Below are 18,772 nucleotides of genomic sequence, written 5' to 3' on the forward strand. Positions count from 1 at the left end.
CAGTTCAGTTCAGTCGCTCAGTCGTGTCATTAAAAAAGTATTTAAAAATTCCAGATAATTGCCATCCTAGTTAAGAAACAACATTGTCAGCTTCTCAGAAACATTTATCCTAACACATCACTTCCCTGCTCCTTGAACTACTGATTTTTGATATTTTTGATTTTCTTTAAAGCTTTTCCACCTTTGTATGCTTTCTTAATTTAATTTGCTATTGCCTAGAACTTTATAGAAATAAAATCCTACTGAATTTAATCTTCTGTGACTGGCGTCTTTCTGTCCAGTGTTGTTTGAGATGCTTTCGTGTCACTGCGTATAGTCATAGTTCATTTTATACTTATATCGTGTCTATTATGAATATGCTGTAGCTTAGCCATTGTACTCTGGAAGGACATTAGGCTTCCTTTTATTTTTTGGCAGCCACCCACATTGTTGCTGGGAGCTTACTTATGTATGCCTTCTGGAGTATAGATGCAGGAGTTACTGTGGACCAGTATATGATCTAGGAAGTGGTACACATAGCAATTTATATTCCTACCAGAAGTGTACAAGAGTTCCTGTTGTTTTATATCCTCAGCAATATTTGCTATTGTCACACACTTTTTTTGACGTGAAATACTACTTTTCATTTGACTTCCAGGTCATTACTTTGTCATGGATCTTTACGCGACTGTCCTTTCCTCAGCTGTCTTTGTTTTTTCTTATCTTCCTGATTTTGAATATTAAAGTATGCTGGGTGCAGGCCTCAGACCATTTTTCTTTATTTACACCCGTTTAGACTCTTTCAGAGACGTCATCTACTTTCTTGTCTCGAAATACCTTCTATTCACTGCAGATTCCCAAGTTTACGTTTTCACTCTAGACTCCCAGCCCTTGACCTCAGCCCTCCCTATGTAAATGCTTCTCAGTGTTTCCATATGGATATCTCACAGACACCTTGCACTTCAGATGTCCTGTCCTTACTCGCCTTCCCACCAGTTCTTCCCATAGTTATTGCCATACCAGACTTTGGAAACTGCCCATCTCCGTGCTCAGGCCAAAAACCTTCACCCTTGAATCTTCTCTTTCTTTCACCCACATGCACGTCAGCAGCAAACCTGGCTGTTTTACTTTCCAAGTGTGTCTAGTATTCAGCTCTTTAACTTCTTCACTGCTACCATCCTGGCCTAAGTTGCCCTTGTCATCTCTTGCCTTTGTTATTATCTGTCTGCTTCCTTGCCCCTCTTCAGTTCAGTTCAGTCGCTTAGTCGTGTCCGACTCTCCGCGACCCCATGAATCACACAGCACGCCAGGCCTCCCTGACCATCACCAACTCCCGGAGTTCACTCAAACTCATGTCCACAGAGTCGGTGATGCCATCCAGCCATCTCATTCTCGGTTGTCCCCTTCTCCTCCTGCCCCCAACCGTTCCCAGCATCAGAGTCTTTTCCAGTGAGTCAACTCTTCGCATGAGGTGGCCAAAGTATTGCAGTTTCAGCTTTAGCATCAGTCCTTCCAATGAACACCCAGGATCGATCTCCCTTAGAATGGACTGGTTGGATCTCCTTGCGGTACAAGGGACTCTCAAGAGTCTTCTCCAACACCACAGTTCAAAAGCATCAATTCTTCGGCGATCAGCTTTCTTCACAGTCCAACTCTCACATCCCATCTTACCTGTTCTCCATAAAGCAGCAGGTTTCTTTTTGTTGTTCCCCTTATTATCTATAATTACAGATTCATAGGAAATTGCTAAGATTGTACAGAGATGTCCCATGGAACCTTCACCTGGTTTCTCCCAGTGGTTACATCTTATGTAACTATAGGAGGATATGGAAACCAAGAAATTGACATTTATACAATGTGGATATAGGTTTTGTGCCACTTTATCACATGTGTAGATTTGTGTAACCCCCATGGCAATCAAGACACAGACGATTTCATCACCACAGAGAACTTGTGTATGCGGCCTGTTTAGAGCAATACCACTCCTCTTCCTTCAGCCATCCTCAAGCCTTGGAGTGAAAGTCGCTCAGTTGTGTCCCACTCTTTCCCTTATCAAGGGGATCTTCCCAACCCAGGGATCGAACCCAGGTCCTCCCGCATTGCAGGCAGGGATTCTTTACCACCTGAGCCACAAGGGAAGCCCCTCAAGCCTTGGAAACTACTGATTTTTCTCCATCTCTATAATTTTGTTACTTCAGGAATTTTATATCAGTGAAGTTATCATTATGTGATTTTTTGAGATCCTCGTCCCCCCATGATAATTTTGTGACCCATCCAAGTTGTTGGCACGTGTCAATAGTTTATTCCTTTTTACTGTTAAGTAGGATTTTGTGCCACAGATGAACCAGAGTTTGATTAAGTCATGCACCTACTGTAGGACATTTTGTTTGTCTCTAGTTTTTGACAATTACAAATAAAGATGCTGTGAACAACCTTGTGGGGGTTTTTGTGAGCAGATCATAGAAACACAGATTTTTTTTTTGTGTTAGATTAATCGGCAGTTTTCCTTTGTTGTAATGTTTTGTCCAATTTTGGCTCTAAGGTTTTGCTGGCCTCTTAAAATGAGTTGAGAAGTATCTGTCCTTCTTTTTCTGTTCCTTGGAAGAGATTGTGTAATATTGATGTTATTTCTTCCTTAAATGTTTGGAAGAATCTACCAGTGAAACCATTTGGGTATGAGATTTTCTTTGTGGAAAGGTTTTAACTTATGGATCTAATTTCCTTAATGTGTATCAAGCTTTCTTATAAGAGTTTTGGTAAATTGTGTTTTTCTAGGAATTTGTTCATTTCATCTAAATTTAAATATAAAGTAGTTTATAAGATCCTATTCTTAGTGTCTGCAGTATTGATGTCCTCTTTTATATATTTTTGTATCTTCTTTTTTTCTGATCACTCTCACTACAGATTTATCAGTTTTTAAAAAGAAATCAACTTGTTAGTTTGTTGATCATCTCCTGGCCTATGCTTGTATTTTATTTCATTGTTTTCTGTTCTTATCCTTTGTTCTTCCTCACTAAGTCCTTTGGGTTTAATTTGCTGTTTTTTTAAGAAAAATTTTGAGGTGAATACATTATTAGTGTTTAGCCTCTTATATTATCATACACACTATTAAGACTTTTCCTTTATGCCCAGATTTATGTGCCTTATACTCTTTTTACATTAGTATTTTCATTATCAGTTGGTTAAAACTATTTTTTAATTTTCCCTTGTTACCAGTTTTTTGACACATAAGCTATTTAAGTGTCATCGCTTAATTTCCAGACAAATGAAGATTTTTCTAGTTAATCTTTATTTTTGAGCTTACTTATTCTACTGTGATCTGAGAACATGCTTTGTGTGATTCCCCTGATCTCCACCCCCTGTCAAGTTTGGCCTCGGAGTACAAAATGAAGCAGGGCAAAGGCTAAGAGTTTTGCCAAGAGAACGCACTGATCCTAACAAACACCCTCTTCCAATGACACAAGAGATGACTCTACACATGGACATCACCCGATGGTCAACATCGAAATCAGATTGTTTATATTCTTTGCAGCAGATGATGATGAAACTACATATAGTCAGCAAAAATAAGACCGGGAGCTGACTGTGACTCAGATCATGAACTCCTTATTGCCAAATTCAGACTTAAATTGAAGAAAGTAGGGAAAACCACTAGACCATTCAGGTATGACCTAAATCAATTCCCTTACAACTATACAGTGGAAGTGACAAATAAATTCAAGGGATTAGATCTGATAGAGTACCTGAAGAACTATGGACAGAGGTTTGTGACATTGTATAGGAGGCAGTAATCAGGACCATCCCCAAGGAAAAGAAATGCAAAAAGGCAAAATGGTTATCTGAGGAGGCCTTACAAATAGCTGTGGATAGGAGAGAAGCGAAAGGCAAAGGAGAAAAGGAAAGGTATACTCAACTGAATAAAGAGTTCCAAAGAATAGCAAGGAGAGGTAAGAAAGCCTTCCTCAGTGATCAATGCAAAGAAATAGAGGAAATCAATAGAATGGGAAAGACTAGAGATCTCTTCAAGAAAATTAGAGATACCAAGGGAACACTTCATGCAAAGATGGGCACAGTAAAGGACAGAAATGGTATGGGCCTAACAGAAGCAGAAGATATTAAGAAGAGGTGGCAAGAATACACAGAAGAACTATACCAAAAAGAACTTCATGACCCAAATAACTACAATAGTGTTATCATTCACCTGGAACCACACATCTTGGAGTGTGAAGTCAAGTGGTCCTTAGGACGCATCACTACAAACAAAGCTAGTGGAGGTGATACAATTTCAGTTGAGCTATTTAAAATCCTAAAAGTTGATACTGTGAAAGTGCTGTACTGAATATGCCAGCAGATCTGGAAAACTCAGCAGTGGCCACAGGACTGGAAAAGTTCAGTTTTTCTTCCAGTCCCAGAGACTGTTCGAACTACTGCACAGTTACACTCATTTCACATACTAGCAAAGTAATGCTCAAAATTCTCCAGGCCAGGGTTCAATAGCATGTGAACCGTGAACTTCCAGATGTTCAAGCTGGATTTAGAAACGGCAGAGGAACCAGAGCTCAAATTGCCAACATCCGTTGGATCATAGAAAAATAAGAGTTTCAGAAAAACGTCTGCTTTATTGATTACGCCAAAGCCTTTGACTATGTGGATCACAACAAACTGTGGAAAATTCTTCAAGAGATGGGAATACCAGACCCCCTTGTCTGCCTCCTGAGAAATCTGTATGCAGGTCAGGAAGCAACAGTTAGAACTGGGCATGGAACAACGGACTGGTTCCAAACTGGGAAAGGAGTATGTCAAGGCTGTGTATTGTCACCCTGCTTATTTAACTTCTATGCAGAGTACATCATGTGAAATGGCAGGCTGGATGAAGCACAAGTTGGAATCAAGATTGCTGGGGGAATTATCAATAACCTTAGATATGCAGATGACACCACCCTTATGGCAGAAATTGAAGAGGAACTGAAGAGCCTCTTGATGAAAGTGAAAGAGGAGAGTGAAAAAGCTGGCTTAAAATTAAGCATTCGAAAAACTAAGTTCATGGCATCCTGTCCCATCATGTCGTGGCAAAAAGATGGGGAAACAGTGGAAACAGCGAGAGACTTTATTTTTTGGGGCTCCAAAGTCACTGCACATGTGACTCCAGCTATGAAATTAAAAGACGCTTGCTCCTTGGAATAAAAGCTGTGACCAACCTAAACAGTATATTAAAAAACAGAGACATTACTTTGCCGACAAAGTTCCGTCTAGTCAAAGCTATGGTTTTTCCAGTAGTTATGTAAGGATGTGAGAGTTGGACTATAAAGAAAGCTGAGTGCTGAAGAATTGGTTCTTTCAAACTATAGACTTGGAGAAGACTCTTGAGAGTCCCGTGGACTGCAGGAGATCAAACCATTCAGTCCTAAAGGAAATCAGTCCTGAATATTCATTGGAAGGACTAATGCTGAAGCTGAAATTCCAATACTTTGGCCTCCTGATGCGAAGAACTGACTCACTGAAAAAGACCCTGATGCTGGCAAAGTTTGAAGGCAGGAGGAGTAGGGGATGACAGAGGATGAGATGGTTGGATGGCATCACCGACTCCATGGACATGAGTTTGAAAAAGCTTTGGGAGTTGGTGGTGGACAGGGAAGCCTGGTGTGCTGCAGTCCATGGGGTTGCAAAGAATTGGATATGACTGAGCGACTGAACTGAACTGAACTTGGTATTTCTTGAAAGATAGTTTATGGCTCAGTGCATGGTCAGTTTTTATAAATGATTCATACTTTGAAAAAGTGTGTATGGTCTGCAGTTGGTAGAATCAGAATATTCTTTACATGTCAGGTCACATTTGATCATTATGTTGTTTAAATCTTATACACCTGTAGTATAATTTTTTAAATTATTGAGATAGATATGTTAGTTCCCCTCAATTATGGATTGTCTGTTTCCTATTGTAGGTCTTTCAGTTTTTAATTTCTAGAATCTTGGCTTTTCTAGCTTTAGATATTGTGGCCGAAATTCTTCTTGATGTCTTTTTGAGAAGTCAGATCGTTCTCTTTAATACAGTTTGTTTCTGAAAGAATGCTTCATCATCAGTGTCTTTTGGGGATCTGTTTCTATTTTCTGCTGATTCTCATGATTTTTGTTCAGAATATCTTGTCTTTTCATGCGTTTTTGTTTTGAGTACTGGAGATGTAAATTGAAAAACTTTTAGAATTTTAAGACTAGAGTAATGATGCCATCCTTCAGGGAGGATTTATATTTCTTTCTGGGCTAGTGAAATTGGCAATCTGGATCATCCTAATGGAATTGGGCGTTTAGGTGATTTGAAGCTGGACCTCAATCCTTGTGAAATCCAGACTATTTCCGCTTCATTTACTTCTCACATGTGGACTGGAGAGGACCACCCCACAGTGTGGGAAATTCACCAGGCCTTCCTCTTTTGGAGGTCCTTAAAGTTCAGTTTTTGATCCCTGAGACTTGGGTGCTATTAAAAGTACTCTGTTCAGAACTTAACATTACCTGAAGGGGAGGGATTGTTAGAGAGTTTGGATTTGACATGTACACATGGCTATATTTAAAATAAATAACCAACAAGAATCTATAGTTTAACGAAAATGGAGAGAGGACAAGAGAATGATACAGATGAGATGAGATCGGCCACATGTTGATAATTCTTGAAGCTGATTGATGGATTCATGGGAATTTATTATACTACTCGTTACACTTTTGTGTGTGTTTGAAATTTTCCATAATAAAAAAAATTTTTTTTAAGAAGTGTTCTGTTCAGTTCCTAGTGGCTTCTTCTGGGGGTGGAAGATACCTCCAAGAGAAATGTGGCCCCCAGCGCAAGGTTTCCTTCATCTCCTGGACCTTGACTGCATAGTTCATTATTGCACAGGAGCAGATATTTATTCTGCATTTGGTCCAGCTTTTCTAATTACTCTTGGCAGGAAGTCTGTTTCCATTGACTTACTTTCTGATACTAGAAGTGGAACTTTTGTATTTTCCAAAAGTTCGTCTAGTGAGTTAGTGGCAGTTAAGGCTGAGAACTTCTGCTCCTGCTCATCATCTTCTCTTGTCCCGTTGTTGTTCATGCCACTCCACCACTCAGGCCTTTATGCTGTTTCTTAGTATGTTCCTGCTAGAAACCCTTTGTAGTTGAGTTTTCTCTTCCTGGGGCTCTTTGCCCAAATAGCTGAATTTTCTTTGCTCAAGTCTTTGTCAGTTAATTACCATATCTATAAGTGATAGCTTTCTGATGGGCACCACATGTTCAAAAATAGCCATGCCTCCTCTCCTGTAAGTCTCTTACTTTTCTCCATTGTGCCTGGGACCATATGACATGTTGAGCTTAATCTCCACCACCAGGTGCACACACGCTCTGTAAAAACAGGGAAGTTGTTTTGTTGTCAATGTCTAGCATCTGAAGTTGTCCCGAACACAGAAATACGCTCTATTAATATTTGTTGCTGGATAAATACATGAATGAAATTGTAATGAGAATGATGAAGTACAGACTTCATAGGATGCTTGTGAGAATTAAATAAATTAATTCATGTAAGGTATTAAGACCAGTGCCAGGCATATGGTAAGCCATCACCTATTGTTTTTTAAAATTGTTGCCTCTCAAATGACCACTTCTTGTTTCTAGGTACTGTATGTATTGAGAAGAGCTTGTTTTTTTGTAAGGCATGCTCCCCACCCCCGTTACTATTATGATTAGCTCCAGATTTTACAGCCCTTGTCCAGTAGTAGGGATGGTAGAATGAAGCTTAATCCATGCAACTGTTCATGTAGCTGGAGATTTTAGAGAACAGATCTGTATGTTTAAGCCAACTAGTGAATTCTAGGCAATCAGAGAGCAGCTTTTAATGCAACTTAATGAGTGGGAGAGTGATTGAATAGATGTTGTTCCTTCTTAACTCTGTCTCTTGAAGACTGCATTCTGGGAGACTGGCATATGCATAGGTTTATGTAATGCAGATGAAATACAATACTAAGCAGATATAAGTAGATATTGCCTTCTGTTGAAGAGAGAACATCAAGATTGATTGACCTGAGTGGTAAGTATTGACTCAAGCAAATGCTGAAGTCAGTGTTTACCCGAAGGGATTATAAATCTTGATGATCAGAGAATACGTAGTTATCTCTAAGAAGTATCTGGAAACATTATGGCATGAATTTTTTTTTTTTTTTGGCATGAATCTTTTGAGCATAACTTTTCTTTAGGAAACTCAGTGACCAGCTTTTAAGGTGAAAACACAAAGAGTTCTTTTAAGGTACTTGGACAGGTTGATAAGCTTTTCTCTGATTGTTTTTGTTTTGGACACTAAAGCTCCTGCTTTGTGTCTGCCAGTGTTATTAACTAGTTGCTTTATCTAAGAAATTGATACTAGTTTTTAGTTTTTGTTCCATACCCATTATGTTGTTTCTAAGTTTTATGTTAGATAGTTTATAAGATACAAGATAAGGAGAAAATATCTTTGACCATCCTAGAGCACTAAGGAAACACAAGGTGACTATATATGAAATAGACAATGACACGAGACTCCACATGACACTTTATATTTCTGCTACCATAGAAACAGAAAAAGTTGAGAGAGAAGCTGAAGAAAACTTAATGGAGATGAACTGTAAATAAAATCTTGAATAGGAATTTGAATGGGCAGTCTGAAGAATTATTTTGTAGTATGAGAAATAATCAGATTTCCAAAAGTATGAGATTTAACATGTTGATTTTAAAAATTTATATAATAAATGTTAATTTAGAGAAATATTTGAAAAGACATAAGTGAAAATAAATCTTACTACCAGAGAAAACTACTTTTAACATTTTGATATATATCTTTCCAAACTTTTTTCTGTTTATGCATATACAGTTGTGAATATATGCATAGATATTTGTATGAGTATATTTGAATAAATGGAAAAATAAATGCAAGAAGGGTTAATATTGTTTCATGAAGTTTCAGTTAAAAGTTTTTGCTATTACAAGATTATAAAATTACTGCAGATGGTGACTGCAGCCATGGAATTAAAAGACACTTGCTTCTTGGAAGAAAAGGTATGACCAACCTAGACAGCATATTAAAAAGCTGAGACATTACTTTGCCAACAAAGGTATGTCTAGTCAAAGCTATGCTTTTTCCCAGTAGTCATGTATGGATGTGAGACTTGGACCATAAAGAAAGCTGAGCACCAGAGAATTGATGCTTTTGAATTGTGGTGTTGGAGAAGACTCTTGAGAGTCCCTTGGACTGCAAGGCGATCCAGCCAGTCCATTCTAAAGGAGATCAGTCCAGAATATTCATTGGAGAGACTGATGCTAAAGCTGTAACTCCAATACTTTGGCCACCTGATGCGAAGAACCGACACATTGGAAACGACCTTGATGTTGGGAAAAGGAGGAGAAGGGAACGACAGAGGATGAGATGATTGGATGGCATCACCCACTCAATGGAAATGAGTTTGAGCAAGCTCCAAGAGTTGATGATCAACAGGGAAGCCTGGCATGCTGCAGTCCATGGGGTTGCAAAGAGTCGGACATGACTGAACTGGACTGAACACATACATGTTTTAAAATGTAAAAAATTTTTTATGTTTTGGCCACACCATGTGGCATGTGGGATCTTTGTTCCCCAATCAGGGGTCGAATCCACGTCCCCTGCATTGGAAGCACAGTTTTAACCACTAGACCACTAGGGAAGTCCCTACATTTTTAATTGATCAGTGAAAGGGTCTTATGGTCCTTGTGTGATTCCTAAGATTTTTCCTTCCTGGACATATTAAATACATTTGGTAGAGTAAGTGGAATCATTGTTGTCACTGATAATCTCTTGTAACTTTTTTTAGGTGCTGGGTCTTCAGCTCTGAAGAGGCCATTTGAAGATGGATTAGGGGATGATAAAGATCCCAATAAGAAGATGAAACGAAACTTAAGGAAAAGTGTGTAAAATCTTTATTCTTATAGATGTGAACTAGAAAGATTTATGTCCCAGGAAAATAGAAATTAAAAAGTGAAGAATTTGATTGATTTGAATTCAAGTTTGAAGAAAATAGCTTCTGTTTTCAAGCACCATTTGCTTAAGATATATTAATATTGGCAAACTAAAATTAGTTAATAGCTATGGTAAATGATGGTTAAGGAATCCGCCTGCCATTGCAGGAGACACTGGTTTGATCCCTGGGTGAGGAGATCCCCTGGAGAAGGGAATGGCAACCCACTCCAGTATTCTTGCCTGGGAAATCCCATGGACAGGGGAGCCTGGCGGGCTACAGTCCATGGGGTCACAAAGAGTTGGGAATTGACTTAGCAACTAAACAACAACAAACATGTTAATGCATGTTACTTTCATAATGATGTTAGCGTAAGTATTTAAGCAGTAAGTTTAGAATTATTTATGAAGTGAGTTTATATGTGCATTTTGAAATTCTTGCTTTTTTAAAACCTGAGTTTATAGTGGTTACTCCCTGGTGGCTCAGACGGTAGAGCGTCTGTCTACAATGTGGGAGACCCGGGTTCGAGCCCTGGGTTGGGAAGATCTCCTGGAGAAGGAAATGGCAATCCACTCCAGTACTGTTGCCTGGAAAATCCCATGGACAGAGGAGCCTGGTAGGCTACAGTCTATGGGGTCGCAAAGAGTCGGACACAACTGAGCGACTTCACTTTCACTTTTCACGAGGAACCTACGAAAACATAGATTAAATCAAGTGGTTTAATTTCTGACCTCATTCCTCTTTCTCTTGCAGTTCTGGATAGTAAAGCAATAGACCTTATGAATGCACTAATGAGACTGAATCAGATCAGGCCTGGGCTTCAGTATAAGCTCTTATCTCAGTCTGGTCCTGTCCATGCCCCAGTCTTCACAATGTCTGTAGATGTGGATGGTACAACATATGAAGCCTCAGGACCATCCAAGAAAACAGCAAAACTTCATGTAGCAGTGAAGGTACAGTGTTTATTTTACTTAAGAGTGCTTTGTTACTTTATGTTGTAAATAAGGTGCTTGTTTATCTATGGTAAACTAACAGAATTTTCAGGAGTTTAATGACAATAGAGTATAGACTTCTGTCACCTCTGAATCACAAAACTATTCTTTTTTGATTATAAAATAATATGTATTGATGATACAAATTTGTAAAACACAGAAAAAAGTAAAGAAAATCTATGTCAGTTGCTTATCTCTGAGGCAGTTCATTAATATTTTATATGGTATATACAGCAGTACTTTTGTTTCTTTCTTTTATGTTGAGCTCATCGTGTATGTGTAATTTAATCCTCTTTCTTCATTTCACATGTCATCAGTATTTTTCCATGTTATTAAAATCTTCATAAATATATTTTAATGGCTGTATTTTTATAATGATTATAATAGATATACTGTTGCTTGTTTAAACATTCCCGTCATTGGATATTTTGCTATTTGCAGATTTTTTTCTACCATAAATTAATGATTCTTTTTTGCATCTGGTGCTTTTTCTGTATTTTGAAATATTTCCATAAAGAATAAGATCCAGGATTGAACCAGTCAATTATGCATATAAGTCTGTAGAAAATTGCTAAATACTAGACTCTATCCATGAGTACATCTGGCCTCATGCAGAGAAATACGAAAATGTCAAAGATCATGTAGATGGAAGATAACTTTTAAGTTCAGAAAAGTTCTGTTATATAACATGACATAAGATGTAATTGGTCTCTTTTCATAATCATTCCAGTTTGCAGGTGTTTATTAATGTAAATGTAAACATTATCATGGATGCTAAGAATATAGCAGTGACCAGAACAAAGTCTCTGCCATCCCGGAGCTTGCATTCTAATGAGGATAGGATGGGGAGAAAGACAGTGGATAGACACATAGGTCAGGTATTTGTTAAGTGGTAATAAGCACAATGCAGAAAAATAACAACTAAGTCATAAAATTATAGAACAATAGGGTATGTTGTTTAAAAGGGAGTACTTTTTAAGTATGTCAATATGAGTTTAAAATAAGACAGAATACTAAGAATGAGGGAAAAGTGAATTTAGGAATAAGGCTAAAAATACAGTTTAGTTGTAAAGTATGCTGAGAATGAGTCACAAGTTTGAATATAAGTTCTCCAACATGTGACCGGGAAAGCTTGTGAAATATCTATATCAGTTCTTTGTGACAGTTGATTATGAGAATCAGAGTTGTTTTGGTCTAAAGGTCGCTTGGCATTCCCCTTGGGTGGGTCTTCATAAAAAGGAATCAAAGCAATATCATGAAGCAGTGATGTCTTTCAGAGGCATCTCTGATGCAGAGACAGTCTGTGGGTTATTTCTTAGAATAACCTATAATATAAGCTAGTGGCTTCAGCAGGTTTCAGTTAGTCAAATTTGGGGGAGTTAGTAGAGTGGCGGATTTTGCAATATGACAAGATTTAGGTGTTGTTTGTCCTCATAATAACCATTAATATTTTGGTATGTATTTTTCTAAGCCTTTTGTTTTTAGAATTGTTAATTCTAAAAAAGTATTGAAAATGAAAAATATTTCCCTAAGTTTGATGCACACACATGGGGTGCACCTGAGAATCCACTGAAGATTTGGAAAATATTTGGTAAATGTACTGTTTTAGCTTTATAAAATTCGTGTCATTAGGAATTGTGAAAACGATCTGGCTCCAAGGGTTTCACATAAGGAATGGAGGGACCAACATACTGTGTTTACAGAAATGTATATTTAAAATAGGACCATGGCTTTCTTGTGTATCTAAAAATTTATTATGAGGTTTTTACTTTTTTAATAACAACAAAGTTTGCTCTAATTTTTAGTGATGGTATAATATTTTATTATTATCAATCTGCCATAATGTAACTAATCCATTTAGATCTAGATGCATCCAGTTGATTGCTTTTCATGTTTGTGAACTAGTCTGATTATCCTTTATGATACATTCTAGAGACGAAATTGCTAGGTTAAGAAGAAAGCACAGGGCTTTCCTAGTGGCTTAGTGGTAAAGAATCTGCCTGCCAAGGCAGGAGACCCTGGTGTGATCCCTGATCTGGGAAGATGCTATAACCTTGCTAAGCCCATGTGCCACAACTATAGAGTCTGTGCTCTAGGGCCCGAAAGCCACAACTCCTGAAACTCTCGAACCCTAGGGCCCACGTTCTACAACAAGAGAAAGCACTGCAATGAGAGGGCCACACACCATGGCTAGAGAGTAGCTCCCACTCACCACAACTAGAGGAAGCCCAACAGCAACAAAGACCCATCAGAGCCAAAAATAAAGAAGAAAAAGCACATTTGAATGATCTGTTAATTCATTAAACATATATTCAGTTCAGTAGCTTAGTCATGTCCGACTCTTTGTGACCCCATGGACTGCAGCACGCCAGGCTTCCCTGTCCATCATCAACTCCCGGAGCTTGTTCAAACTCATGTCCGTCGTGTCAGTGATGCCATCCAATCATCTCATCTTCTGTCGTCCCCTTCTTCTCTTGCCTTCAATCTTTTCCAGCATCAGGGTCTTTTCTAATGAGTCGGTTCTTTGCATCAGGTGGGCAAAGTATTGGAATTTCAGCTTCAGCATCAATCCTTCCAGAGAATATTCAGGACTGATTTCCTTTAGGATGGACTGGTTGGATCTCCTTGCAGTCCAAGGGACTCTCAGGAGTATTCTCCAACACTGTGGTTCAAAAGCATCAATTCTTTGGCGCTCAGCTTTCTTTATGGTCCAACTCTCACATCCATATATGACTACTGGAAAAACCATAGCTTTGACTAGACGGATCTTTGTTGGCAAAGTAATGTCTCTGCTTTTTAATACACTGTCTAGGTTGGTCACAGCTTTTCTTGCAAGGAGCAAGCGTCTTTTAATATCATGGCTGCAGTCACCATCTGCAGTGATTTTGGAGCCCCAAAAAATGAAGTCTGACACTGTTTCCATTGTTTCCCTATCTGTTTGCCATGACATGATGGGACCAGATGCCATGATCTTAGTTTTCTGAATGTTGAGCTTTAAGCCAACCTTTTCACTCTCCTCTTTCAATTTTATCAAGAGACTCTTTAGTTCTTTGCTTTCTGCCATAAGTGTGGTATCATCGGCGTATCTGAGGTTATTGATATTTCTCCCAGCAGTCTTGATTCCAGCTTGTGCTTCATCCAGTCCACCATTTTGCATGATGAACTCTGCATAGAAGTTAAATAAGCAGGGTGACAATACACAGCCTTGATGTACTCCTTTCCCAATTTGGAACCAGTCTGCTGTTCCATGTCCAGTTCTAACTGTTGCTTCTTGACCTGCATACAGATTTCTCAGGAGGCAGACAAGGTGATTCTGGTATTCTATCTCTTGAAGAATTTTCCACAGTTTGTTGTGATCCACACAGTCAAAGGCTTTGGCGTAATCAATAAAGCAGATTTTTTTCTGAAACCCTTATTTTTCTATGATCCAACGGATGTTGGCAATTTGAGCTCTGGTTCCTCTGCCTTTTCTAAATCCAGCTTTGATATCTAGAAGTTCATGGTTCACGTATTGTTGAACCCTGGCTTGGGGAATTTTGAGCATTACTTTGCTAGCTTGTGAGATGAGTGCAGTTGTGTTAGTTTGAACATTGCCTTTCTTTGGGATTGGAATGAAAACTGACCTTTTTCAGTCCTGTGGCCGACTGCTGAGTTTTCCAGATTTGCTGGCATATTGAGTGCAGCACTTTCACAGCATCATCTTTTAGGATTTGAAATAGCTCAACTGGAATTCCATCACCTCCACTAGCTTTGTTCGTAGTCCCACTTGAACTCATTCCAGGGTGTCTGGCTCTAGGTGAGTGATGACACCATTGTGGTTATCTGGGTCGTGAAGATCTTTTTTGTACAGTTCTTCTGTGTATTCTTGCCACCTCTTCTTAATATCTTCTGCTTCTGTTAGGTCCATACCATTTTTGTCCTTTATTGTGCTCATCTTTGCATGAAATATTCCTTTGATATCTCTAATTTTCTTGAAGAGATCTCTAGTCTTTCCCATTCTATTGTTTTCCTCTATTTCTTTGCACTGATCACTGAGGAAGGCTTTCTTATCTCTCTCTGCTGTTCTCTGGAACTTGCATTCAAATGGGTATATCTTTCCTTTTCTCCCTTGCCTTTAGCAAAGGATTAGGATTTCTTATTAGATGTCAGGCATATATTGCTAAATTGCCTTCTGTAAAGGTTTTATCACATTATAGATTCTGTTATAAGTGAGTTTGGGAGTGTGTTTTATATGTAACGTGATTATAAAAGTAGGTCCCACTAGATAAAAATCCTTGCATTCTTTACTCAGTAACTTGGTAGACCTCCGTACCTATTAAGAACAGCACTGAAATAAAAATGAGATAAGAAGAAGCCAGTTTTGCTCAAGGAGTCTGGCTGCTTAGCAGCACATACCCTAAAGTAATGAAGATTATTGGCCAATCTTCCCTTTCTTCCTCTAGTCCTTTTCCCTGACAGTCCCTCACAAAGGACATCTTTAAGGACATGATCAGCCATATTCCACGAAAATAATCTTAGTCATTGTAGAGAAAAGATCAGGAGAAGGGGACAAGGAATAAAGCCCTTCTGCAGAAGTTCTGGAGCCATTAGCTCTCTACCATTGTAAGCTGTGAGTATGACTTCCTCCTGAGTGAAGAGCCATGGATAGGGTGTTTCATGTTTTCAGTCTTGCTTCCTCATCTTTGAGGGTATCAACTGTCTCAGCCTTAACCCCCTGCCAGAAGAGAATAGGCATGATTACCCTGGATTTTCTATTCACCTTTCTTCCAGGGATTATCTTGTGATTTTTCAGCTCAATTGATTTGTTTATTAGGTTTGATTTGTTTGCCAGACATTTGAAATTCACTTTACTTTGGTATATCAGTTTTTTTTACCTTAATACTGATTCCAAACAAATTGGTTCTAGAGTTCTAAGAACTCCATACTTTTTTTTTTTTTTTTTACTTTTGTGACTTATGCTAGTTAATAATTTCAGAATATGTGTTCATAGAAATATGACTTAATTTGAAAATGTTTTTGTTGCGCTGTGTTGTAAGTACATTTGTAATCCTTTGAGATTATCCATCAGTTTATATGAAATATTTATAAATGTATTGAAGTATGTTGCTACAAAAACAATAAATGAATCTGATGTGAAAAAAGGGCAGAGAGAAGTGGTGTTAAATAATTTACATTATTCTCTTTTAACTGTCCGTATTAAATTTGGAGAAACTGCATGTCTTTAGTTTTTATTGGAGTAAACAAATCAAATTTCTTTGGGACTCTTGGCCTTTGACTTGCAGCCTGTGTTAACGTGGTATTAATTCCAGACTGATAACTGCTCTTTCAGAGATGGAATTTCTCACAGAGAGTGTATTTGCAGGACTCAGGGAGTAGAGAAGGTGTTTTCTTTACAAATACTGATGAGGATATAACCAAGTGATGTTAGTATACTTAGTGTGAAGTAATATTTGAGTCCTTTTAGAACTTACAATGTTAAAGTATTCTTGGCCTTACTCCCATTGAATACAGATAATTCATTTACAGTTTGAAAAGTTCAACAAAGTGCCAAGTTCTCCATATGAACTGGGTGAATTAATTTCAGGTTCTCTTGGTTTAGAATTCTACTTCTGCCCATTTTTTGTTTAGCGTAATTTCATTTATATTAGCAAAATCCTTTGTACAGGATGCCATCATTTATAAAGACTAGGCTGTTTTGACTTCTTTCTCATTTGTGTGGCGACCATTACAGGTTTTTGAGAAAGCTATTAGGTATAGTTGGCGTTATAAAGAAATATGCCATTGCTTTTATATTTAAGCAACTTAAAACATACTCAAAAGCTGAGGAAAATACCGGGATCTTTAGGAACCTAACTTCGGTACAGACCTTTTAAGTCAGTGATTGACAATTCAATGTCAGCCTGTTTGAAAGAGGCTTGTAAAAGTGCTCGTGAACATATTCTTTTGCAAACATCTAAAGCAGTTTAACCTGGAAGGAGGTTTTAAAGGGCTTGCAAATGCACACATGCACACACATACACTGTGTGAAAAACTATTTTTAAGAAGATGAGAAGTGCCAAACATGAATGGAAATACACAAGAGTAAACATGGGAGGGAGCCATAGAGGAATCACTCCTTGGTAGGCAGGATGGAGATACACACCTTGGCTTGTTCCTGGTTCACTTAGCAGAAAAGGATAAACCCAAGGACTGAATCTTTTCTTTCAAGTCTTGATTATACTTTAAGTTGAAAGCCAAAGGAATGGATCGTAGAAAGCTACAACTGTAATTTCGTAACTAACAGGCAAACTGGCTCCAAGGTAAAGAAAATTTCTTGATTTCCTTTCTGTGCTAATTTCCTCTATTGGATTGAGTCATAAAACTTAGGTCAATTAATCAGCCTTCCTCTTTTGCAAATTAGAAAATTGAGGATCAGAGGAGTAAAGGGTTAGATCATCAGGTCTTTTCCTTTCTAGCCCAGTGTACTTTTAATAGTGTGCCACTCTACTCTTAATTACTGCCACCTCATTGGCTGAATTTGGCTATTCTGTTTCTCCATCTCTCATTTCCAAATTATTTATGTACTCTACTAATTTTTGGTTGCACAGCGTCTTTGTTGCTTTTCCTGGACTTTGTCTAGTTGTGGTGAGTGGGGGCTACTCTGCATTTCAGTGAGCAAGCTTCTCATTTGGATAGCTTCTCTTGTGGAGCACAGGATCTAGGTATGTGGGCTTCATTAGTTGCAGTGCATTGGCTCACTAGTTGTGATGCACAGGCCTAGTTGCTCCTTGGCATATGGACTCTTCCTGGACCGCGAGTGGAACTCATTTCCCCCGCAGTGGCAGGCAGATTCTTACCCACTGTACCATCAGATAAGTCCTCATTTCCAAATTAAGTGAACTTGGAGTAACCTCAGGTTTGCATTTCTGTTATTTAAATCTAATTACCCAGTGATACCCTGGTAGGTAAAGCTTGTTTAACCAAGGATTTGTAGATGAGCAACATCTTGCTTTTCTTGCAAGGTGTTTCATGGATTCAAATGCTTTGGGTTTGAAACTGTTATCAGCATTTCATCTATTCTCTGAAGTGTCTGGTATTTGAATAAAACTGAATCTTAATGTAATTTTTACAGGTACTGCAGGCAATGGGATACCCAACGGGCTTTGATGCAGATATTGAATGTATGAGTTCCGATGAAAAGTCAGATAACGAAGGCAAAAATGAAACAGTATCTTCAAACTCTAGCAATAATACTGGAAATTCTACAACTGAAACCTCCAGTACCTTAGAGGTATACTTATATATTTTTTTCTTAGAAAAAAAAGTATGCTTAATGTCAAAAATTTGAGAGGTCTGGAGAAGTACCAGTGAGATAATCAAAAGCATATACAGGTGTATGTATTTAAGAGGCAGCCATTATGAATATTTTTATTTCTGTCCAGCCTTTTTTCATTGGTTATTTTTTTATGAAGGTAATCATACTTTCATACAGTTTTACATCTTGTTTTTTTCACTTAACTCTAAAAATATTTGTAAGCATAACTGTGTACTGTACAACATTGGATGTGTCCTAATTTAACTAGTGTTTCTCTTTTGCTGGCCCTGGGAGTCACGTCCAGCATCTCACAGTTACAGTGTATCAAGAATATCAAGAATAACTGAAGTGTAAAAAGCAAAAAGATCTAGGGAATTCCCTGGTCCAGTGGATAGGACCCCATGCTTTCACTGCAGGGACCTAGGTTTAGTCTCTGGTCCCTGGGTTCTGTCTCTGGTAGGGGAACTAAGATCCTGCAAGCTGCTTGGCTATCAGTGAATGAATTGATGTATTTATGTATGTT

The 18,772-nt window shown here is 38.2% G+C and overlaps 1 protein-coding gene across 5 annotated transcripts in view; it reads left to right on the forward strand.

Annotated features, from left to right (window-relative positions):
* The window catches only part of STRBP (spermatid perinuclear RNA binding protein), a 148,476-nt gene that overhangs the window by 100,437 nt on the left and 29,267 nt on the right, over positions 1-18,772 (forward strand). For all 5 annotated transcript variants that reach the window (XR_008682539.2, XM_055400888.2, XM_088841158.1 and 2 more), the window contains exons 11-13: positions 9,820-9,912; positions 10,717-10,916; positions 18,067-18,225. Coding sequence is in view for 4 of the 5 variants with exons in the window: in XM_055400888.2 (XP_055256863.1) it covers positions 9,820-9,912; positions 10,717-10,916; positions 18,067-18,225 (452 nt within the window). In the remaining variant the exon portion in view is untranslated. The remainder of the gene's footprint in view (positions 1-9,819; positions 9,913-10,716; positions 10,917-18,066; positions 18,226-18,772) is intronic.

This window comes from Moschus berezovskii, chromosome 11 (genome assembly GCF_049115385.1).
Source record: "Moschus berezovskii isolate FMDL1 chromosome 11, NW_MosBer_1.0, whole genome shotgun sequence".
Taxonomy (NCBI): domain Eukaryota; kingdom Metazoa; phylum Chordata; class Mammalia; order Artiodactyla; family Moschidae; genus Moschus; species Moschus berezovskii.